At 45.3% G+C, this 24681-nt stretch overlaps 1 protein-coding gene across 1 annotated transcript in view; it reads left to right on the forward strand.

The window, feature by feature from the left end:
* The first annotated feature begins 606 nt into the window (after nt 1-606).
* Nucleotides 607-24681, forward strand: part of plekhh3 (pleckstrin homology, MyTH4 and FERM domain containing H3) — a 58295-nt gene continuing 34220 nt past the window's right edge. The window contains 3 exon segments of the mRNA XM_080723736.1: nt 607-1254; nt 7872-7927; nt 23414-23508. Coding sequence (XP_080579862.1) covers nt 1120-1254; nt 7872-7927; nt 23414-23508 — 286 coding nt within the window. The 5' untranslated portion in view covers nt 607-1119.

Raw genomic sequence — 24681 nt, forward strand, 5'->3', positions numbered from 1 at the left:
GTACTTTACTTGAGTATTTCCAATGTCCAATACTTTTACTTCTACTCCACTACATCTCAGACCCAAATATTGCATTTTACTCCACTAAAATTATTTGAAAGGTAGGAAATCATACATTAACCACTTCAGCCCTATATAGGCCTATAAACTACTTTTGAAAATAGCTCATAGATCAGCTATCTTAAAAAGAATTTTAGTTTTAAAAAGTTGTGAAATAGGATATATTCTGCCTGATAAGTATTCTACTTTTGGTACTTTAAGTACATTTTCATACCAATTATACTTTTGCACATTTTGAATTCCGGTATTTTTATATTGCAGTAATCGATACTTTTACTCAAGTAAATCATTTGAGTAGTTTTTCCACCTGCACTGATAAAAAGCTTTGCCAGCCCAGGACTGATTATCTTGTTAATCAAAAGGCATGTGACGATCTGTCAGTAAAGGGGGCGTGTCTATCCGGGGCGTGTCTGCGTCCAACCGCTTACAGTTGGTCCTTTGAGCCGAGGGGGCGTGTCGCCCCGCCCCGTTGTGTCTCTCCCAGTCAGATCCTGCATCACGCTTTTGTTCAAACTCAACACTCACACGCACCGTCCCTCCTGCACGCTATAATGTGTCATTAGACGGCTGACAACTACATTATTGTCGCTTTTTGGCTGCTCTTTTGAGGCATCATTCGCTTGTTCTAATTCGTATGACACAGCCGTGCCATCCCGGGACTTCGTAGTTAGCTGTTTTTGTTTTAAGTTAAAAAAGAAATACGTGCGATTAGTGCGATAGCAAAGCAAGGTGTCCCTGTCCTGAGCACAGCGGGGAGCCCTGGAAGCCAGGAGACAAGTTCGGACAACTTCCAGTCAAGCCATTTGCGTCCTCCTGCTGGAGTTGCTCTGCGGCCGCGTGGTTGTGTTTAGACACATACTTCGTCTGGAAAGCCTCCTATGCTGCCTTTCGCACTTCTCCTCGGATATCTATGGCGAGTAGTAGTAGTGTGTCCTGCATGCTCTCACACTGCAGCTCTGGATTTACTCACAGCGAGCCGTTCTTTGCGGGCAGCAACAGTGAATGTTGACTTCACGACCAGGATAGCAGCGATCAATCGACCAACTTCAGCCCATTTGAATGCCTTTGCAGGGTCTCTGCTGGTTTCTGTGCTGCAGGCAGGGTTTCAGTTTGCTCGGACGGGACTATGGGGAGAAAGAGGAGGAAGAGTCTTTTGAGTTGCGCAACAAGGAGGACTTGACTTCCAATGGACGGGTAATAATACATAATAATGTTGTTGACTTTATTCCACCTGCAACCTGAATGATTATCATCACCTAACCCTTTTGATTTTCTGTGTTGAATGATTGCCTGTAAAATACCAGCAATTAAACGCAGAACGTTAGTTTTAGCACCCTAAAATGCAGTGGGTTTTCAACCTTTTTATTGCCAATGTCCATTATGTATTCGGCATTCGAGCAACGGACCACTATGTGATTTAGCCTCTCAGACACAACACTTATTTTGTATATTTGGTTGTCGTTGGATAATATTTTGTCCACAATTCCATGCTGTATTGGTGTTGGTGCCATAACTGCCATAGGAGACAAAACAGGCAAATCGGTAAATATAGTAATGCAGATGTTTAAACTTTAAACGTAACTAATTTTACTTTCTTAAGAGTTAACGACCCGGCCATAAGGGTGCATTTGGTTACCAACTCCATCATTTAGCTGGGTGGGGACCACCTGGAACCCCCTCAAGGACCACTGTTGGTCCCCAGACCACTGGTTGAAAACCACTGGTCTAGTAGGCTTGGAGCTAAAGCTGCTGTATGATTTTTATGAATCCTGCAAGTCACTTTATGAACAATTTGAATCACAGCCGATTTAAAAAAAAGAAAAAAGTTAAACACTAGCCAAACTATTATACACTTGTGTGTTCACTGTTCAGTGTTCACATGATTACATGCAAGCAACTTGCTTTTTTTATGCAAGTTACATGCCGTTTGTGTTTTGAGGTGAGAGAGAGGTTGCGTCAGACAGACAGACAGACAGACAGACAGACAGACAGACAGACAGACAGACAGACAGACAGACAGACAGACAGACAGACAGACAGACGCGTTTGTTGGCTACCGTCTCGTTGCCTTCTGGGAAATGTGTCTGGTCATCCATGTGCCCAGAACACTTTAAAGGCTGCATTGATGATTCAGAGAACAGAGCGCTGTCCAGTGTTTACATTACAGCCCTGCTCTTTGAGGCCTGCGCACATGCACATTATTGAGCAATCCCACACAGTGTGATGCAAGCCACGAAAAAAAAACAGTGCTGAATTGAACTGAATCCTCGAATCCTATGCGTTTTGGCCCCCCTCCACTCAATTGCAAACAAGACTGTGGCCTTGTCTTCTCTGTAATGTTAGTCATCTGATCAGGCAGAGAGTTCAGCATTGTCCACCCACTTGTGAGGGGGCATTGTTGCCTTGAATTGAGGTAACCTCTTTGTGTAGTGTGTAAGACCCAATGTACAGTACTCCATGATGTATGCTGCAATCTCTATGTGCCTCTTTTGCAATTTACTGTCACTGTATCTCAAGTCCTGACGTCAGATTAGGATCACTTCTGGTGAAATATGCTTGTTTTTTTTTATTGTTATTCTTGGTGCACTGTCCAGAAGTTCTGCCCAATTTGGGTGTTACTTGGGTATGTTACTGTAGTTCTAGTCAACTCTCTGCTTCTGAAATAATAGGCTTTTATAATCAACAGAGCATATCTGATTAAAACTATCCCATTCCCAGTTCCCACCTGAACCTACTACATGCATAGGCTGCTTATCTTTGTGTTGGCTCCTGTCTGCTTGCTACCTACCAGCGGAACACCCAGAGATTTGCATGAAAACGTTGAGAGATAAGAATTTCAACTTTTACTATCGCAACAGAAGTAGGCCTATAACGGCAACGTTGTGCGTATAAAAGCAACATCTGTTGCCCGTGGCCGTCCAGAGAGGTGGCGGTGTGTATCGCTGTTCTTCTTGGCAAACATCCCTGTCTTGGTCATTATGCACCATCTGTCTGGCAGCGGTGGGCCAAAGAAATCCAACCGCACTCCATATCCTCAATCAATACGAGATCATAGCAACATGTCCCAGTGGAGACGCCTGATGGCGTTTTAAGTAAGACATAGAGGTCCCATTCTCCGGTAACTTCCTCGGTTCCTCCCAGAGCCCGACCAATGCCTGTTTTCTTGGGGTCTGATGCCGATCCCGATTTTGAGAAGCCTAGACCAGGGGTCTTCAACGTTTTCAGGCCAAGGACCCCTTAGTTGAGAGAGAGAGATGAAGCAGGGACCCCCCCCACAATCTGTTCATAGATATAGTTTCATTGTGTGTATTTTGGATTCATGTTAATGCATGTTTTGACCACTTGAACGGTCAATACTTAATAAACTTGACCTTTCACTCTGCTCTTTTCCCCCTCCAAAGCTCTTTGTTGCGAGGCGTTGTGAGCTTGTAGATCGGCTATTGTTGACTAAAGTTCTCAGAATATGGACACTAGGGTTCAAGTGGTTAACATAAAAAAGGAGGAAAAAACAAGTTCCTATCCGACAGAGATTTGGAGGACCCCCTGTAATAACTCTGAAGACCCCCCAGGGGTCCCGGACCCCCTGTTGAAGACCCCTGGCCTGGATTATTATTCATGTATTTTTTGTTAAAATCGGTAAACAACAACAACAACAAACAAAAAACAACACTTGAGTCATGCTGTGAGTTTGTAGATCTGCTATTTCTTTTGGGGATTTTATGCCTTTTATTGAAAGGACAGGAAATGGGTAGAGAGATGGGGAGTGACACGCAGCAAAGGTCGTCGGGATCGGGACTCGAACCCGCGACACGCTGTCAGTGTCAGGCATCAGATTCTATGTGGTATGCGCCTGGACCGTTTGGCCAGCGGGCACCCCTAGATCTGCTGTTTTTGAGGAATGTTTCAAAACCTTTGAAAAATGTTCAAGTATAATGAAATGTCCAAAATGGGTACACCAGGTTCAATGTGGTTAAAACTGCTGCATAACTGCAGGTAGTAATGTTGTAAACATTCTTCGCCGTAATCTGTTTATTGATCATGTATTACTTCTCCCAATATACTTAAACAGTGCATTTGTACTCCCTAATGGAAAAAATCACACCCAATGTGAATGTGAAGTTGAGCGGTGGTCGTGCTTGCATAACGTCTTCAGATTAGGATTTGAGTCTAGGATGTACAGGGTATGCTACACACACACGTTTTGCTATGAGTCTAGGATGTACAGGGTATGCTACACACACACGTTTTGCTATGGCAAAACGCTGAGGAAAAAGGCTACAGACATACGACATGACATCACTAGACAAACATGATGCTACATACACACATTTTACTATGGCAAAACGCTGAGGAAAAAGGCTACAGACACACGCACAGCCACGTATAGGAGAGAACACTCCTAATGTCCTCGAGTGTTAGGTTTTTGTAGGGATACTACTTTAGTTCGTAACTGATAGCAGTGTGTTATGACATGAATATCGGCCTGTCTGCTCTGTGTCGTACCACATTGGCCAGACAACACAGATTATAATTACTGTATGTCTTTCTTTGATTCCTAGCTGGTAAATGTTCAGATTACTGGTCTGTTCCAAACCACAGGAATTACATGCATTACAGTCTCTTCCTCTTTTGTCTAATCTTCTAATCATGCTACTTCCCTGGTAGAAGGAAGTCATTTTATCTGTCAGAGATTGTTTCTACAGTAATCCAAGGTAGTAAACCGCCCTGTTACTTGGCTATCTCTGTCTGAGGGGGATATATATTGATCATTGGTGGTACTTACCCCAGTGCAAATCGTGTTTCCTCGTTGACCTATGTCACTGGAGTAGGCTGAATATCGTACGCTCTGTCAATACTTCATGCTGAGCCAGTAATTAGACCTCAGCTGACCCACTCTAAGCCAACACCATTAGTTATGTTGCCTGAAGGCCCACAGCACTGTTTAAGCTTTCCACGGTGTCAGTGCTGGTTGGGGGGTGGGTGAAGACCGGGTATGGTAGGGGCTGGAGATGGGTAGAGGTGGGATGGGGGTGTAGGATGAGTCCCAGGGAAAACCCCTCAGGGCACTGTTCCATCGTTTACTCAGAGCCCCCCCCACCATTACATCCAGTGCTTGACAGGCCACATTGTCAGACAGCAGGTCAGACCTCCCTCTGTGTGTGCTTTGGGCTACCTCTTTCTGAAATAGCCATTTAATAGGCATTTGCCTAGCTGCCGCAGCAACCCACCAGTCTGGTGGTGTCTCCCGTGCCCGGGCCATCCAAAATCATCTGCCACAATCTACCAGCATCATTTCCCTCTCTGCTGCCAGAACATGCCATGATTTGTAGTGAGTACTAGCAACCATAGTACCAAAGCTATGGGCAACATGGTATACCCTTCTCCCTGCCAGAACTCTCACTGAGGTTGGAACCGTGAGTCAGTTCTGACGCTTGTGCAGGCTTGGCCCTCAGAGTATGAGGGAAGTTCAGAACCTTTGCTTGCATGTTTACAGTCCTCATTCAAAGAAACTGCTTTCCAACAGCTGCCCAAACAGTCACACGGAGCTGAATGCCTCCAGTGTTGGGACAGCAGGGCACTCATTTTAGGAGAGGACATCCGTCATTCTCTCTTGCCTTTCCATGTTTCCACTGAAACTTTATTCAGCTTTTTTGCAATGTGAGCTGAGCTCAGATTTACCGCCACGCTGCCACCAAGTGCCCAGGTCTGGGCAGCTGTAAGTGTGGAGCGCCGCAATGCATCCTGTTACCAAGAGGAACAAGCGGGCACAGTCCGGCTAACGCTGACAGCGGGTCCTATTAACCGGCACTGCCGCCCTCCGTCTTCAGAGGTGTCACGGTACGTTGGTTTATATTTGGTTTCCGTTGCGTCCCTGCCTCACCACCTCCAGGCCACACATCTGGTCTTCAGGCCGACACTGGCAGAGCCCAAGCATTTCCTCCTGGTTAGTCAGCCTCCCAGGAGAGCTGCAGGGGGAGAGCGAGAGAGAGAGAGGAGGGGGAAGACGAGAGCGGAAGTCTGCCACGGAACCAATACATCACGGCATCCCTTTCCCTCCAGTTTGGAGTGATTCATCCCCCTATCCGTCCAAAGGGGAGAGTCTTTGCCAGAGCTCTGCGTTGCACGCTATTCCTGTTACCATCACATAGCCCATTAACTTGACTGGGAAAAACTCGGCTTTCTGAAGTTTCGTTTTTGTGGAAAGAACTTATTCATAGTGAACTTCTTCCAATTCATTGAAACTCGAAGCTTCTTTGCATTTAGTGGCGTCATTAATTTGTCTCTGTTTGCCAGTGGTCCGTTTTAGTTTTCTTGAGGATTTTGGCTTGGCTAAATCACTGATGCAGGACAGAGCCAGGAGGGAGAGCCTTCCAAACCAACCTCCATTCACAAATGGCTTTATAACACCATTCAATTCCTGCCAGGCTAGTTTAACATTTACAGTACCTCTCTGGTTAAACGTTAACTAAATCTCATTAACCACACCTTCCTACTCTTTTACTTATTTGACTCTGCCCATCTGCCATAAAACCACTGACTCCACATATTCCATACCAGTAGTAGCATATAAATGTGTGCAGTTCATGTTTTCTTTTTCTTTTTTCTTCTACTGTCCAAAAAGAAGCAGCGGGCTGTTTTTGCAGAGCGAGTCCTATACTTAGGCCAGTTTGCCCAGTAGTAAAGTGTGGTGTGTGTGTATGTGTGTATGTGAACTGAGCCGAGCTGGGCCCAGGGCTGACCTGGATAGTGTTTCAGGTATAGGCCAATACCCCAGGTTAGGCTGCAGGCAGCGGCCACAGGACATTGGCTTAAGGTTGCGGCGGCTCACACAGAGACAACAACTCCGGCCACGGGGACACACGGCGCTGCCGTGCACACCGGGAAACCTGTCCAAAGTTGCACACAGGCGAGCTCTGATGTCTGTCAGGGTTTTCCAAGGTCAGGGTGGGAATCTAAGGGCCGGTGCGCTGTAAAAGGAAACCTCCTCCTCTCCATCCCCTGCTTCACAGGGGCATTTTGGAATGAAAAGTTCAGTGTTCTGCCCGTGAAATTTGATTTAGCTCGTCCGCCAGCGGGGGCCCTGTGTGTAGTCAGAAGTTCAGAACACGCAGTCACCCCGATTTCCACGAGAAGCTGGTGCCTCAGACAGCGAGAGGCGATCATATTGGTTGCCGTATAGACTTGATTTGTTGCCATAACGGCGATATCTCGGACAGAATTTCCTACAGATAATGTACATGAGTGATGGCGTCTTGTTAGGTTAGACTGTCAAACCACACTAGTGATCACAATCTGTTGATTTTATATACAGCATATATACACTGTATTTTGTGTGTGTGTTTATACACATACATACATGCAGTACATACTGTACATATCTGTGGTCAGAAAACACATGCAACCGTGTTAGTACTCAACTAAAAATAGGCCTTTTAGTTAACAACCAACCACCTCATAGAACCGACTGTATCTGAATAAAGTGTTTTGGGGGTTCGCCGGTGGGGGGGTTCGGCTAAAGCACAAAAGATTCCTCTGTTCCCCACTCCTGTGTTAAATGGGCCTGTTTTGCATGCCATATTTCTCCTGAGCCGCTCACCCTTGCAAGTGAAAGCCAACCATTACAGGAAAAGGGCAGCTATGTGTTGTGATTGCCAGCAACGGCTGCAGGTTCTAATGTAACATTAGCAATGTGTAAACATGCTGGAGGGATCATTTCAGCTTGAGAGCTGGGACTGGGAACAGACTATTGTTTGTATGACATTATTATACTTTTCCTCACCTTTACATTCTCTCTCTCTCTCTCTTGACAGGGTCCAACTGAAGTGATTGCTACTCAACCGACATGCACAGCCAATGGAACTAATGGGTAATACTCAAATATAATAATAATTTGGTCCTCACTCCTTTTGGGGTGTTGTTTTTGTGTCACAGTACATTTGCACATACTGTAGGTCAAGGGTCTTCAAAAGGGGGTCTGGGACCCCTCAGAGTTACTACAGGGGGTCCTCGGCTCCAAGTCTTTGTTCTCCTTTTTTATATTAACCACGTGAATCCTAGTGTCCTTATTCTGAGAACTTTAGTCAAAAATAGCCGTTCTACAAGCTCACAACGCCTCGCGCTAGAGGTTTGGTGTGGAGGGGAAAAAGAACAGACTAAGTACATAGTGAAAGGTCAACCTAAGTATTGACAGTTCAAGTGGTTAAATATCTGAAAAGACTTATTGACATGAATCCAAAATACACTGATGATTGTGCTGTCAAACAATGACACTATATGGAATCTCTGAAAAGGTTGTGGGGGTTCCTGCTTCATCTCTCTCTCAACTAAGGGGTCCTTGGCCTGAAAACGTTGAAGACCCCTGCTGTAGGTGAAATGATGAGCTCACTACATTGACCCATCCAGCTATTAGGAGCAGTCAGTGCCATTAATACAGCACCAGGGGAGCAGTTAGGGTTAAGTGTCTTGCTCAGTGACACTTTGAACAAATACTGTAGACCTCTACATATTGAGCTATGGCTTCCCAGCCCCTAATACAGTTACTGCGACCAAAGGTCGCAGTTTAGTATGTGAAATGGCACATGCGGACTCTGGACGTGTACACTTTATGGTCTATGGGTTTGCTGCTCTGACATTATGCTCTGACATCACTGTGATGTCAGGGGAACCACTCTAACAGAATGGGTTTGCCGCTCTGACATCACGCTCTGGCTTCCCTGTGATGTCATACTAACAGAATCCCTGTATGCCCATATATGGAGTTCCTTGGTCATCAGTATTAAGCCCATATCTAACTGGACTTCATATGGAAATTGGCACGCCCTGAGGTAGCGCGCCCTGAGGTGTCTTAATAGTACATGATGTGGCTTCGCTCTGGGTTCTGAATGTTAGACCTGCCCACCCACCCAAAAGAGCAATGTTGGTGTAACTCTATCAGGTTAGCTGAAACGTTATATATTGTTCACATGCATGGAGATGGAGTGTCCAACTATGTTGTTACAACTACAGAGTTACAAGTATTGCATTGTATTGCTGGTGTTGGTCCACTGTGTTTTATCAAGATCAGAATCAACACAGCCATCTACCCAGGGATTTTAGAGCACTTTGTGCTTCCGTAGGTTGACAAGCTTTATGGAGATGATGATTTCTTTAGCCAGAAGCTCTTGGTACCTGCCCACAGAGCCAAAACTACTAGTAACTGGTGTACTGACCATGGTATTACCACACCTCAGCAGTACCACAGGCTGACAACCTTCAAGCCATGCCCCATCGATGAAGACATTTGTTCAAAATTATTTCAGACCAAGTACTGCGTGGATAAATTAACATAACCTTTCTGTATTATAAATCCTTCTTTTGAGTGGTCGTGTGGAATATTCTAATATTTTGAGATGTGGATTTTTGATTTTCATGAGCTGTATGCCATAAAAATCAAAATTTAAACAAAAAAAGCTTTTGAATATTTCACTGCATGCACAATTAATCTAAAATATATGAAAGTTTGAAAAAATGTATTACCGGTATATTACAGAAGAAAATGAACTTTTACACAATATTCTAATTTTATGACAAGGATCTGTAGACGCATCTTGTGCAAATATTAAGTGCTGTACCGGTAATGTCACATGGCGGTAAGGCGGGGTGTGAATTTATGTAAATGTCCTACCCGTAAATATAATGCTATACTAGTCACTAGAATTACATTATAACATTATTATTTACGGGTGGGACATGTACAAAAATTCACACTAGAATCTAGTGTCAACACAGCTAAAGAGACATGGTGGGATTTGTGCTTTTTCTTTCATACCCACAAGTTTTTAGGAAGTATCGGTTCCTTGTTTTATACTGTAGAGTTCCTGTAATTTCTACATTTAAAACCAAATTAGTGCACGTGTCATCACCAGTTCACTATATCTTTTACTTCCAGTTCCCTCTATCTGCAGATAACTTTGACTCATAGGGTTTTCACCACATGACACCTCGCCTGACCACACGCATAGATCATAATGTTACTGTACACACACGCACACACAAACACTGACAGATGACCTTATCTTTCTGAGCTGCGCTGGTTCATCACTTGGTGTTTGCTGGCATTCGGTCATTTGTGTAGCGTTCGCATCATCCCAGTGATTCACTCATTTTGTCCTATCTGTGGGGCAGAATTTGTGGGTGCCGTGCCAGCGCTAATGATATTTTCCTCTTGTCAAATCCCAGTGACCGGTCAAGAGTACCAAGGAGTTGATCTACTCACGCTGGTACATGTAAGAACTAGGGATGGGACGATATGCGATAAACACTCGCGATAATCGTATCGTGGAGATTTAATTTATCATGATATCGTCCTCTGTCATGCACTGGGATCAATTCACCTTTTATTTGCCGAGCTGAATATCCCAGTACCACTTAAACCTTCTATAATTGTTAAAAGATATTTATAATCTTTATTCACTTTCTATCAAATGTCTTTGTCAAAAAATAGCAGCTCTACAAGCTTGTAGATCGGCTATAGGCTTCATGCTTGATGATGAGTGTGAGAGAGATGCCATTTTCATGATGTGATTCACCCAACCGGCAGTGGTTCTGTGAAATCACATCATTCAAATAGTAACACGTTCCTTTATATACATGGGAATGCAAAGGTGATAAATGGCTATATACAGTAGAGGGCTGTGATCTCTTACGGTGTTGCAGCAAGGCAGTATATGTCATCTCTGGAATCACATGTCATCCTCATCGCTGGCCTTGCTTGCCCCTCACTCAAAATCACTCCCATCTGGTGGCTGGCAGCACAGACAGCCGATGAGTCACAACGCTGCAGATGAGAGTCCGTAGCGCCAACTCTCAAGGACAAGAAAGCAGTGGGGGGTGCGGGCCTGGAGGGCAGGTCCATTATGCTGTAATCAAATGGGACGTACTGTCTCTAGAGCGAGAGAGAGAGAGAGAGAGAGAGTAGGAAAGGAGACAAGCCCCAGGGTGTAGTTAGGGATGGGACGATATGACATTATCACGATTATTGTGACCAAAGAAATTGCGATTTACGATATTATCGCGATAATCAAAATATCCCCAACATCCAATATCCTGGGGTGGAACATTTGCCAAAAAATAGCCGATCTACAAGCTCGCAACGCGGCGTTGTGAGCTACCAAATCTCTACCACTGAGATTTGATAGAGTGAAAAAAAAAGTCTCCATTAACACTTATGTTGCAATGATTTTTTCTCTTCAATGTCCCACGTTGCCATGGTTACCATAGACTTCCATGTAATTGCGGAATTGTGTAAAAAGTGCACGCCCATGCCTAGCTGATGCACCACGTGTGTGCACACTGTTCACAGCTTTCAAACAAAACATTTTTTTTTTTTTTAAACATTTTTTGGAAAAAAAATAAATAAATAAAAAATGTTTTTTTTTCAAAAACGGCCCAAACTCGGGAAACTCGGGGTTGGCACAGCGTTGGTACCAATACAAACTCGGGAAACTCGGGGTTGGCACCAGATGTGTTAAAGGGCCAGTTCAGCTCTGGGACAACCAGATCTTATTTTATTGTTGTTAGTGCTGAACTGGCCCTTTAAGTGCGTTATTTCCAGGTTTGTTTTACCAATGAGGGTTTAAATGGTACCGGATATGCAGCTCGGCAAATAAAAGGTGAATTGATCCCAGTGCACGACGGAGGATGATTTCACGATAAACCTAAATCTTCACAATACGATTATTGTCAGTGTTCTTTTTTTTTTTTATCACGATAAACGATAATAACGAATATCGTCCCATCCCTAGGTGTAGTTCTGTAGTCCTTCTGACTGGACTGTGTGACTCGCACTTCGCACTTCAGCAACACTCCAAGAAAAGGTGTGGCTGGCTAGGCGCGCGCGTGGGTGTGTGCAAGCATGTGTGCATGCAAATATTTGTCTGCGTGTGTGTGTATGTGTACGTATGTGTCACCTACGCAGCAAAGTGCGGGAGGCCTCAGGGCATTCACATGGCTTGATTTACTACTGGTTTTTTGAGGGAGTGTGTTAAAAGTCTGTGTGTAATCATCCACACTGAGTGGGGAGATTAGAGAGCAGTCTGCTCGGTCATTACCTGGCCTACAGCTGGACACACCCAGCTGTAGGTTGTGTGATGTAGAGAAGTGGTTCTCAAACATTTCAAGGTTTCCCCTTAACTCTGGCAGTGTACAAATGGAACCAAATGGACCCGTTAGGGTTCATTTGTACACTGTCAGAGTTACAGACTTGTATGGGTCAATTTAGACCCCTCTAAAGGAACCCACAGAGTCCCTGGAATCCACTTTGAGAAACACTGATGTAGAGAGTAGAGAGTGGTGCCACGCAACAGCAGCTCTCATTCAATCTGGACTTTAATTTGGCTACTGGGTTGAAGAGTCATTCATCATCAACTACAGTATGAGCTGGAATAATGACAATGGTGATAATGGCGTGACATGATTGTGATCAATTTAAGTATTCTTGTTTGTCATCAATGGTAAATGGTGCATTTATATAACGCTTTTAACCAATGCACGTTACAATGTGCATTACATTCACAGACGTTACATACACACATACGGTGGAGGGAACCATGCAAGGCACCAAACCTGTTCATCTGGAGTAATTAGGGGTTCAGTGTCTTGACACTTTGACACTAATTCTGGGGAAGCCCACGATCGAACTGGGGACCTTACGTCCTTTTTTTTTTGGGGGGGCTTTTATGCCTTTATTGATAGGACAGTAGACTGACAGGAAATGGGGGGAGAGATGGGGAGTGATGTGCGGCAAAGGTCGTCCGGATCGGGAATCAAACTGGCGACACCGCCAGGCATCCATGCCTATGTATGTGGCAATGCCTGGACCAGTAGGCCAGCGGGCGCCCCTGTGTTTTTGTTTTCATGGACGTTTGTTTGTTTTATTTTAACCCGCTGTGAGCTTGTAGATCTGCTGTTTTCTCAGAGTGGTTGATTTTCTTTTTCTCGATTGTTATTTCTCAGCTCAGTTGACACTTGACAGCCCTATTAGCACACCTAATGACTGCACCTTTCAACACCATGACACAGATATGGTGGTTGGGTAACAATGAGTGGGACAGAACATGATAAATCCCAGACAATCCGGGTTGTCTGTTCAAGGCCTGTGGTTATGTCAATGGTCAGCATTGGCTGGTTTTGTCTTCTGGTCAATCAATGGTCTCCTTTACTGGTATTTACTGGTCTGGGGTGTGATACTGTAAAGTCTTTTTCATATCAAGGACCATTATTTATTCTGCATTTGAACCACGGACCACCATTTTAGAATATTTCTAGTTTCTAGTTAGAAACTAGAAACGTAGAATATTTTGTTTCAGTTTTCCTGTATACATTTACATTATTATAATTTTTTTAAATTAAAAATTCCCACAACCTTTCATCAATAAAAAACAATTCATGAATAAAATGAAAAAAATCAAAACAATTTCTAAAGATTCACACCGCGTTGTGAGCTTGTAGATCAGCTAATTTCACTAGTTTGGGTCCCGGGCAAACGACTAATTTCTCTTTTGGGTCTTGAGCTAAAACGTCTGGGAACCCCTGGGCTGAAGACAACCAGGAAGCACAGTGAGTGGACACCAACCTTCTCGTTCGCTGTTCCTTATCTGTGTTCTCATTACACCCCCACCTCCACCCCCACCCCCACCTCCTCCTCTCTGATAACTCATGACATTCTTTGTGAAAAAAAAAAAAAAAAACGCGAGATCCCAGACAATAATGACTGAAAGCCTCCAGTGTTTGTGTGTGAGTGAATGTGTGTCTGTGTGTGAGAGAGGGAACGTGTATAATATGTGTAAAACTTCTTAGACGCCAGCTCCCTGGTAATAAATTGCCTGTCTGAGAGTGTCTGTTTGTCTGTCTGTCTGTCTGTCTGTCTGTCTGTCTGTCTGACTGACTGACTGACTGACTGACTGTCTGTGTCTGTCTGCCTGCCAGCAATCACAAAGCATTTTCATATACAACTAACATACGGTATATGAAGATAAAGTTTTAACCCATTTAAGATCTGAAGATTGAAATGCCTTCTAAAGCAGGGGTTCTCACACTTTTCGTACCAGGGACGCCGATTGATAACTATATTTGGCAGTGGACTCCCCTAGGCTTGTCACGATACTGGATTTCTAACTTCGATACGATATTTTGAAACATTTTGATACTCGATACCATTTTCGATACCATGCAACCAAAGCGATTTCAGTGCAAAAATGATTATTTTTATTTAAAGAAAAATACAGAACTTCTTGGGGTAGATGGGTAGTGCACTTTTTAAAGGCCTGCCTTTGATTTTTGAGCGGTGGTCACACCGTCTCCATAGCGTGGCCGTGTGTGTATCCGTGTGTGTCTGTCTGTCTGTGTGTCTGTCTGTATGTAGCCTGTGGTGTATGTAGCCTGCTATACATTTTTTGACCACACATGTTAAGGGAGGGGCGCTGTTGTTCAGGCCAGGCACACTCACACTCACATTCACACACACAAATACACACACACGCACGCACACACACACAGCCTCCACCGCTCAGTTCACACAAGTGTGATTTTTTCACATTCTAAGTACAAATAGGCCTTTAAAATAACTAGGAATACAGGTAAAAACTGATCAATATTATCGATATTATTGAAACTATGGAAAAGTCATATTGAAAATCGATACTATATTCAAAATCGATACTTTTCGATAAATCGATATTTTGGACAACACTAGACTATATGAAAATGTTTTGTGCCAGGGACTCCCAGAAGATCAGATTTGTGTTCAAAAAGGATTTCTAAGTTCAGACACTTTGTTCCAAAATAGCAGATGTAGAAGCTTGCTTTGAGCTCGTGTTTTTAGAATGTTACTATAACTATATACATAACTAAATTCTAAAAGGACGCAGACGCTTTCCCCGGTTGAATTCGCATCAATTCGATTTGCCGGTAGACTTCATTCAATTTTCATACACTAAACGTGGATCCAGTTGTGTTGAGCTCCCTCCCATCAGAAGTTTTTTTTTCTAGCTGATAAATGCACTCTTACAGAGTAACAAACTGTGACTTCCTGCCCCCCCCCCCCTCTCAAAACACCCCCCACCCCCCCTCTCCTCTCTGCCTAGTCCAGAATTCCTTGGCAGTGGTCTTGAGTAAACAGCGTATTTTTAGCTGGGGAGGTCATATAGGCCCACTCTTAATCACCACATTCCCATTTTCCCACCAGTCCAGTTTCAGCCAGAGGCCCATACATGCAGCAGGCCCACTGTGGAGCAAGGAGAGAGAGGGAGGGAGACTGGTACTAGCGAGAGGTGCATTTCTACAGAGAGACACTGTGTGTGATTACTAGTGCTATTACCTACTGTATGCCTTGTAATGGACAGTTTCCTTACTGGCTGATCTTTATCCTCCAAGCATTATCGCAGACAGAGGATTGGTGTGGCCTGCTCCGCTCGGTTGTTGTGCAGGCACGTGCACACATAGACATCAAAGGGGGCTTGAGCCCCTGCCCTATTATCCCTCTGTAAGAAGTGCCCTCTCCAGACCCTGAATGCAGTTGGTACTATGGTGAAAGAAACACAAAATCAAAAGAAATGCCTTATCCAAACGCTCAGTATTCACTTGATTATGCTTAGTTTAGTGTGGTATCAAGAAGGCCTACCGAAAATAGCCGACCTCCAAGCTCACAACGCGTCGCAGCAGCGCGACGCGTTGTGAGCTTGGAGGTCTGCTATTTTCGATATTTCCACCAAAAGGCCCTTTTAGTAATGTCAGCCTTGCCTCTCTAACATTCTCTGCACGTCCCTGTTGTTGTGTCTAATGAACTCTCTGGGCCAAATATAGATGACTGTGGGCATTGGTGTCTAGAGGCCACGGTGATGCTTGAACAGTGGTCTACGAGTTCTGCATGCGTCAGATTGAACTCATTCCTGTGATAAACCTTTTGTAGACTTACTAGATTCGCCTGTGGCTTACGTTGGCTTAAGCCGACATACAGTACAGTACAACTTGTCTGTGCTGCTGATGTTCCCTGAAACCCACGAATGTGCAGCGGGGCACGTTTTGTGATCCGGTGACCGCGGGACGTGGTCCGAGGCACGAGGACACGCTTTGCACGCGCTACATGTCTCCGCGCGGGGTTTTCACTGCGGTCAACCCGGCCCGGGAGCAAGGACACTGCCTTTCTAACTTTTAATTAGCGTCTCGGCGATTTGATTAGACCCTGACTGAAATCAATTACTCATCGCTCCAGCAGCTCCGGCCGCGGCCTAATCAACACACTTTGTGACGCTCATAAGCTGTGGACTTGACCGTGCTGAGAGAAGCATAGCTCTGACGGAACTGCTCGTCCATGGGCAAAGGTTACCATGGCATGCATTTTTGAAAAGCTCTATATATTTTGGTATGATAACCCTTTCTGAGACACAGCTAAATTGGTGTTATCAGCCGCTAGAGTTGGTGTCCCATTAACTTTACTATACAGGGGGAAAACGGCAAAAAAATAATCTGCTTTAAGTAGCATATGAGGGGTCTAACTAGGGGTTTTTCATGATTCTGAATCCATTGCAAGCATCTGTTTTGCACAAAAAACATTCCTTGGGCTAAAAACGGCCCCACAAGACTATGGTTTAATGGTTTAGTGATGAAAAGTGATGAGTCATCACTTTTCACACACTTTGGTGGGGGCTGTTTTAGCCCAAGGAATGTTTTTCGTGCAAAACAGAAGCTTGCAATGAATTCAGAATCATGAAAAAAACATAGTTTGACCCCTCATATGCTACTTAAAGCAGATTCATTTTTTGCTTTTTTTCCCTGTATAGTAAAGTTAATGGGACACCAAATCTAGCGGCTGATAACACCATTTTAGCTGTGTCTCAGAAAGGGTTATCAAACCAAAATATAATCTACAGATATAGAGCTTTTCAAAAATGCATGGTAACCTTTGCCACCTTTCGGATACCGACATCTCGTATGGCCCATGGACTATGCAGGCTGGCTAAATATTGTCCTCTCACCAATAACTCTGTGTTTTGCTGAAGCCTATGTTCTATTCTTGCATTAAAGGGATATGCAGCTTTTACATTCATATTTTCGCGAGAGTTGGAAAAATGAAAGTGGGCCACACACAGTCACACACACACGGCACACACACGATGCGAGAAGTGGTGGTGAATATCTGTAATAGATGGGTATTGAGTAATGGACCTCTCACTCTCAGCCACGTGAACGGAGTCTGTAGACAGTGGCTTGATGGCTTTACCAGGATCCACTGTATAAGCAGTCTCTCTTTCTCTCTCTCTTTGCTCCCTATCACTCATATATACTGTTAGTGTGTACACACACACACGCACGCACGCACGCACGCACGCACGCACACACACAGTCATAATATAACATTTTATTCTCCAAAGCATTTCTTTAGTTCTTTCTTTCTAGCAACTTTGTCAAGGTCCAGAATCATATGGTTGAGAATAGCCGTTTAGAACAGGGTTGGGGTGTACAGCTCACAATGGTGTTATTAGACTCTGTCTTGTTGTCATGAATTGCTGTTTGCTGGTGGTCTGTACAGCCACGTGACCCCCTCCCCCCCCCCCACACACACACTCTGTATTTTATAAAGAATGACAAATACAAAAACAAATGCAAAAGTTGTGTGAACTCGTCCATGTGCTCCTTTCCACTTCTGTAAACAGAGAAGCCCAGTGGTATTTGCCCTTTTCCCCATGTTGAGCTTTCCTCTTTTGAACCCAAAGTACAAAACCACCAACATTTCAAACACACACAAAAAAAAAATGTCCAATTTGAACCAGACTCCAAACCGCCACTGCACAATACAAAACAATATATATATATATGTATAATAATAATACCTGCCTTCCATTTTCCACACATCATTTGAAACTTTGAAACATGAGCAGTGTAACAGTAAAGTGATGTGCTGCTGACCCTCCCCCACTTTCCTTCAGCAGTAGGTGTTGTGGACAGGGGCGTCACAAGGGGGGCAAAAGTGGGACTGAGTTACTAGGGCCCAAGGCCGAGGGGCCTTAATTATTTTACACTTTTGCTATTGAAAAACAGCAGCAGATATACAAGCTCACAGCGCGTGCTGCGAGTTTGTAGATCTGCTATTTTTGAAAAGTCATGAAAATGTGTGCAAAGTTTTGAATATGTGTATTTTTAACAGTTGTAACTGAAATTTTGCTTCTGGGGGGTCCCTGGAACAAAATATTTTGAGATGGAGATCCGTGGCCAACGACATATAATTTTGCGGGTCCTTCACATGAAAATGTTTGAGCTCCACTGACATGGAAACGGGCACGTACCTTTTAGGCGAAGCCCGAACTGGCGAAGTGGGGAAATGTCCGATACCGTAGCGATCTGGCGAACGTCTTCTGGACAGGGCGTTTATCGTGCGCTTGCCCAGGCCTTACGGCCTGGGCATAAATATAACGATTGCATTCACCACGGCATTCGCGGCCACTCGCGCCTGCGGCGCTCGGGGGCGAAGAGCAGGACCAAGGTCCGCTGGCCTTCGCGCCGCTTGCAGTGTCGTGGACAATCGATTCGCCAGATCGCTACGGTAGGAGACAAATCCCCACTTCGCCAGTTCGGGCTTCGCCAGAACAGGACTTTCCCCATGGAAACATAGGTTTTTCAAAAAAATATTTGAAGACTTGCACAAATGTTCATGATTTTTCAAAAATAGCAGATCTACAGCACTCTGTGCCGCACTGTGAGCTTGTATATCTGCTATTTTTCAACAGCTAAAGCACAAAATGTGAGCGAATCTTTGTACCCAGGGCCCAGAATTTGGTGCGACACCCCTGGATGTGGAGTCTGGTGAGGGGAGAACGAGAGAGAGAGGGAGAGACAAGGTGCTGTGACTGGATCTGGGATCGCCACTCGTTCCACTCTCCACGCTGTCTAATCCCCGTGTCAAATTGTTTCCTGCTCTCCACAGGAAGTGAGCACTCAAGGCCCCACCGTCAGGGCCTCTACTGGGGCTTCTGGGAACGCAGGGGCACTAGCTTGAGAGAGGAGGGGTGGGGGGGGGGGGGGGGGGGTATGGCTGCTGGACAGCTGTGGAGATCCCAGAGCTGTGTCTGTCTGTCTGTCTGACAGTGTGCTAACATGTGGCCCCAGCTGTAGTAGAGGCTGAATCCACTCTACTTTCTATTCTATTTTAACCACTTTTAGGGATGGGACGAATGACGATATGAAAATGTCATATCACGATTATTGTGACCAAAGAAATTTAGATCTACGATGTTATTGTGATAATCAGAATCCATTATCCTGGTGGCGGAACGTTTGCCAAAAAAACAGCAGATCTACAAGCTGCTTGTAGATCGGCTGCTTGTAGATGAGCTTGTAGAACGGCTATTTTCGGGGAGACAGAATTCATAGATCTAGAACACATAGAATTCATAGATATAGAACACAGAATATGTACAGTACAGTACAGGGTTGGTGGGTAAACCACCGCTCAGTTCACACGGGTGTGATTTTTTTTCCCTTTTTTTCTTAGTTCTCAAAAAACTAAACAAAAGACTACTACAGTAGCAGATCTACAAGCTCACAATGCGTCACATTGGGAAAACCTTGGGAAAATCCCTGACACTGCAGACGTACTCTGGCTGCTGGAGTGGAACTGGGACAAGCTTTCAGACATTTAGCTTCATTTTCACCACTATATTCCACCTGAAGCTTTTACATGTCGTTGTGCTTGGGTGCTGGTCCCAAAGTAAGACGCACTTTAGTTGCCCCCCACCAAAAAAAAACAACAATAACCACAATGTTAAGGGACACAAAAAAAACGACTTCCTCTCTTAAAGTTGATAGAATGGGGGCCTTTAATGTAGCAAGTCAGGACTTTGATGTGGCGCTGCCTGTCTCCGGTCGGCCACAATGGTAGATTGTGTGTTAGACGTTAGCTGGGGCCGAGGCACACAGATGGTCTCGTCGATTCTGTCTGGAGGCCCCCCGTTTTAAAGTGAAGGTCAGGCTTGTTTGTACTATGAAAGGTCAACACTGGTGTTTTGGGCCCATGCGTCTCTCCCCAGTCCCTCTCCTCGCCCTCTTTACTGAGCCTGAGTGAGATCTGATCAACCCTGCCAGAGCTGACTTTGAAGGTATTTCAGGTACAAGGCAGGGCCCAGACCGTTTTAAGAGGTGAAAATCCTGAATCCTGTTTTGTTCTGGCGGTATGGCCACATGCCAGCGTTTCTTAGAAATCCGCTTGCACAGCAGAGCCAAGAGGATGATTTTAAACTCTGAGAATAATTCCTTCAACTAAGTGGGACTGCCTTGCGCGCCGCATAGCCTACTCAATAGACTATAAAAATGAAACGTACCAGTTTTACGAGCCTGCCAGTTCAAGTCACGGACAGCATTGTTTTTATGCCCTTGAGCAAGGCCAAAACTAACTTTGGGAGTCTCATAACTGGTTCGTATTGGCCTCTGAAGTCTGGATGCTGGCCCGAATGTAGACAATAGCAAAAAAAGAAAAGAAAAAAGATCCTAACTAAGCATTGAATATCAAGACCCTTGTCGTTCCCAGTGTGCACAAGGCTGTATTCTTCAGTTGTGGCTGAGTTTCCTATAGACCAGATCCCGTTCTGGGACTGACTGGACTGGACTTCTCCATGTGAAGGCTCCATATAGGCCGGCTCTGTCTGTCAGCCTGCATGTCGAGGTTAAGTAAGCAGGGGGTTATTAACAACCTCAAATAAGAGACGTCCTCACATTTCTCGGTTTATTTTAATGCCTTTAAATGGGATGCTTGAATGCGTGGACGGCTGGGGGTTCTGTCAGACTGGCTGCCGGGGCGGGCGGGCAGGCTTAGTTATATAGCCAGACGGAGTATAATGTGACGGGTCCCTGACCTCCCTCTCTCGCTCTGCCTCCCTTTCTCACCCTGGGTTTATGACGATGCCTGGCCTGTACTCTGTACTCGTACAGAAAGACGGGTCTGCTATATGGAGTTTCACTCTGCGGGTGAGCGTTCGCTTAACTACCCGAACCCTAGCGTCCCTCCCTATTCTGGGGCAAACTTCCTGCGAAAATAGCTGATCTACAAGCTCTCAATGTGTTGCAATGTGCTGAGACTTGCGAGCTTGTACATTGGCCATTTTCGACGAAGAGATTTGGGGTAGAGGGACACAAGGAGGGGGCCTATTATAGACCTCTGGGGCACTCGGGTCAACTAAATATATAGGATTTAATTGGTTAAATTGGTCTGATACCGAACTAAAGGTGAGGGGATGAAAATGGAGAAAGACAGGAAATGGTAGGAGAGAGATGGGCAAGGACAAAGGCCGGGGCTCGGTTTAGATATTTGAAACCCAGGTTGGCTGTGCAAGGCCTGAGCCTTAATGGTATGAGCTCTACCAGGTGAGCCACAGCAACACCCCATATATTACTGGTTCCCAAACCTTTTCATGTCAAGGACCCCCAAATTGACAGTCATTAGCCCGCGGACCCCCATTTGAAAAGATATTCAAAGGACCCCGTATAAGAGAAGATTTTCTATGGCTCTAGCAGTGATTCTGAACCATATATAATGTCCTAATGCATGTCCAGTTTGACATTCATTAGGCTACAGAGGCCCATTTAATGGCATTTCTATCTCTGGGAGAGTGTGCAAATTGAAGAGGACCCGTTGGGGTCCATTTGTTTCCATTTGTACGCTCTCTGAGTTACATACGCATAAGGGTACATTTGGTTCCTAACTTATCATTTAGCTGGGGACCCCCTGGAACTCCCTTAAGGACCCCTGGGGGTCCCCGGACCCCACTTTGAGAACCACTGCCAAATATGATGTTCATGGGGGCGCCGGCTGGCCTAGTGGTCAAGGCGCATACCACATACTAGGCTATGATGCCTGCTGGCGTCGCCGGTTCGATTCCCGATCCGGATGACCTTTGCCACATGTCATTCCCCATCTCTCTCCCCATTTCCTGTCAGTCTACTGTGTCCTATCAAATAAAGGCATAAAAAGCCCAAAAACAAATCTTTAAAAAAATATATGATGTTCATGCAGGCATACATACAGTCTCTCTCTGGCTCTCTCAACACAATATTGATGCAGAGGCGATATCACAAAGGTCAACTAGAAGAAGAACAGTAGAGATAAGATAAGGTCAGAGCAGTATAGGAGCATGGAAGAGGAAATGGTTTGGGCAGTCAGTGTAAGCCGAGTCATAGCAGATAGAGTAGGTCTATATTGGGACCCATTGATTGTTTCTGCCTTCCGTAAGGAGGAGCCCTCCCGAATTATCAGATCAATAAGCGCATGAATCAGCCAGTGGAAGCGGTGTGTAACTATAGGTCAAATATCCCAGGAGGCAAGAGAGGGCCAGCAAGTAGAAGTCATTTCCTCTCGGAGGAGCGGAGAGCGAAGGAGGGAGGAGGCTCGTCGCCCATACCTCACAATGCTTGTTAGGCGCAGGAAATGGAGAAAATAAACGAGTAATTAGATAAATAAATGAGGAGAGATAAACCTTCTAAACAGTGTAATGGGCTGGAAATGGGCCTTGGCCAGAGATAACACGTCCTCAGGTTGTCCACAGCCTTCTTGACCAGATGTTGAAGAGCCTCTCCATGGCTTTGTGTGTGTGGTTGTAGCTGCTGTGACAGAGAGAGAGAGGAGAGAGCAGCATTTTCCACTGGGATTTACAGATGTTTTTGATGTTGGTTTATGGTTTTAAGTATCCAAGGCTGTGTGTGTGTGTGTGTGTGTGTGACCTTTTGAACTCTCCGTCTCCCTCTGACCGGTGTGAGTCGACTGGCTGGGAGTCAGAGTGGCGTCGCTCCTGTCACGTTTATTTTCAGTGCCGTGGTCGGCCTGCCAGCCCGAGTGATAAAAGAGAGACAAGCTGCCCACAGTGGCGTGGTATGTGTGTGTGTGTGTGTGTGTGTGTGTGTGTGTGTGTGTGTGTGTGTGTGTGTGTGTGTGTGTTTGTGTGCACTCGCGTGCTGCTAGGGAGGGAAAGTAGGAACACGCAAGAGATGAGATATTCATGGCACTTAAGCCGGATTTATACTTTGTTGCGTTTCGGTGTTGCTCCCCGAAAATAGACGATATACAAGAGTGACACGGTGCGCCACTGAGTATATCAAGTCCTTTCAAGTTTCTTCTAGTTGACCCCCCCCCCCCCCCCCCTCCCTCCCTCCCTCCCCTCCCCCATATCTCTAAGCAAGGGTGTTGGAGGGGTGTTCTGGAGTTGGCACGGAAACATAAGACTCACCCTGCTGTCTCTGGGCCAATTGGCCCTCGTATGGGAGGGATTGCTCCTGTTGTTGGGGGACTGGCCGGGGGTTATTTACATTCTGTCTCTTTCTCTCTCACACGCAGGCACACTGTGTCACAAGTCTCTGACGAGATGAAGAGTCTGATCATTGAGAAGAGCAAGATGGGCCAGGAGGAAGACGCTGAGCTGCTGGTCAAAGGTGAGTCACCATGTCATGATGCCTGCTCATTATTATCACACTCATTCCATTCTGTTCACTGTTGCAATGTTTTGTACGAGCTGTAGCTGGTTGTGTGTTTGATCGGTTGATAGATACAGTACAATCAGTCATTGCTGTGATGAGCTATAGCATAACTCATTCCAGTGCATGTTTATTTAGATTGGAGCGATTATGTCCCACAATCTCACTGTGTGCTACTGTACAGTACTGTACCCAACACATGTGGTCCACAGCCCATTTAACTTCTTATTCTTCTTTTTTCTTCTTTTTTTTTCATGCCATGTAATGAAGCCAACCAGCGTTGGCAAGACTATCGCGCGTGTGTAATGCTTTTGAGGAATGACCTCATAGGCTATTCCTGTGTGATTTAAAAATATATATCTTTAGCAGTAAAATGCCAGCGCTTGGTATAAGTTACATCTTGTTTGGGATGGCGGCAGTCTGATCGGCTAATTCTGACGGCAGTTACCATGCATCCTTGGCTAGCTGCCCCCAAAACCCCCACGTTTCCCCATCCCTGGCCTCCTCCTGCCCTCTGTCCCTGTTCTGCTGTCTGGGCTAGGGGCATAGGGGGGGCGCGCATTCCTTCCTAGGACAGCACGGCTTCCCCACGGGCCCAGAACGAGATGATCATCTTGGCTTAATTTCTACACTGCAAGATCCTGAGAGTTAATCTAACTCTTCCAGTGTAGAAATGGACCCTGAACGGCGTTCAGTATTTTGCAGTGTACGCTCTCCTACCCCCCACTCCTCCTCCATCGCTCAGCTACAGTAACGGCAATTCCAGTTGCGTCATGTCGGCAGAAATCCCTCTCCCTGTTTTCTCTCCGTGCGCTGGGCCCTGTGCGGGGATGTGTTTTCAAAAGCATCTCCATTAAGGCCATCCCTTGTTCAGCGTGGCTTTTCAGTGGGACATCCTGAGGCTACCAAGGGCACCAATGTCACCTTGTTGTGTAAACTAGGCCACCAACGTTGCAGAGAGGGGGATAGAGCAATAAATCGATGATGCGGTTATAGAAATACATGCTGACTCTGCTATTGTATTGACATAATTACTGATGCATAGTTGAATTGAACGGCTCGTCTCATATCTAGATGCTCTGGTGTCTCTAATAAGGTATACTGATACTCCCTGTTCCAGTACACAGTGAT

The sequence above is a fragment of the Nannobrachium achirus genome (genome assembly GCF_963921795.1).
Source record: "Nannobrachium achirus genome assembly, chromosome: 4".
NCBI classification, from domain to species: Eukaryota; Metazoa; Chordata; class Actinopteri; order Myctophiformes; family Myctophidae; genus Nannobrachium; species Nannobrachium achirus.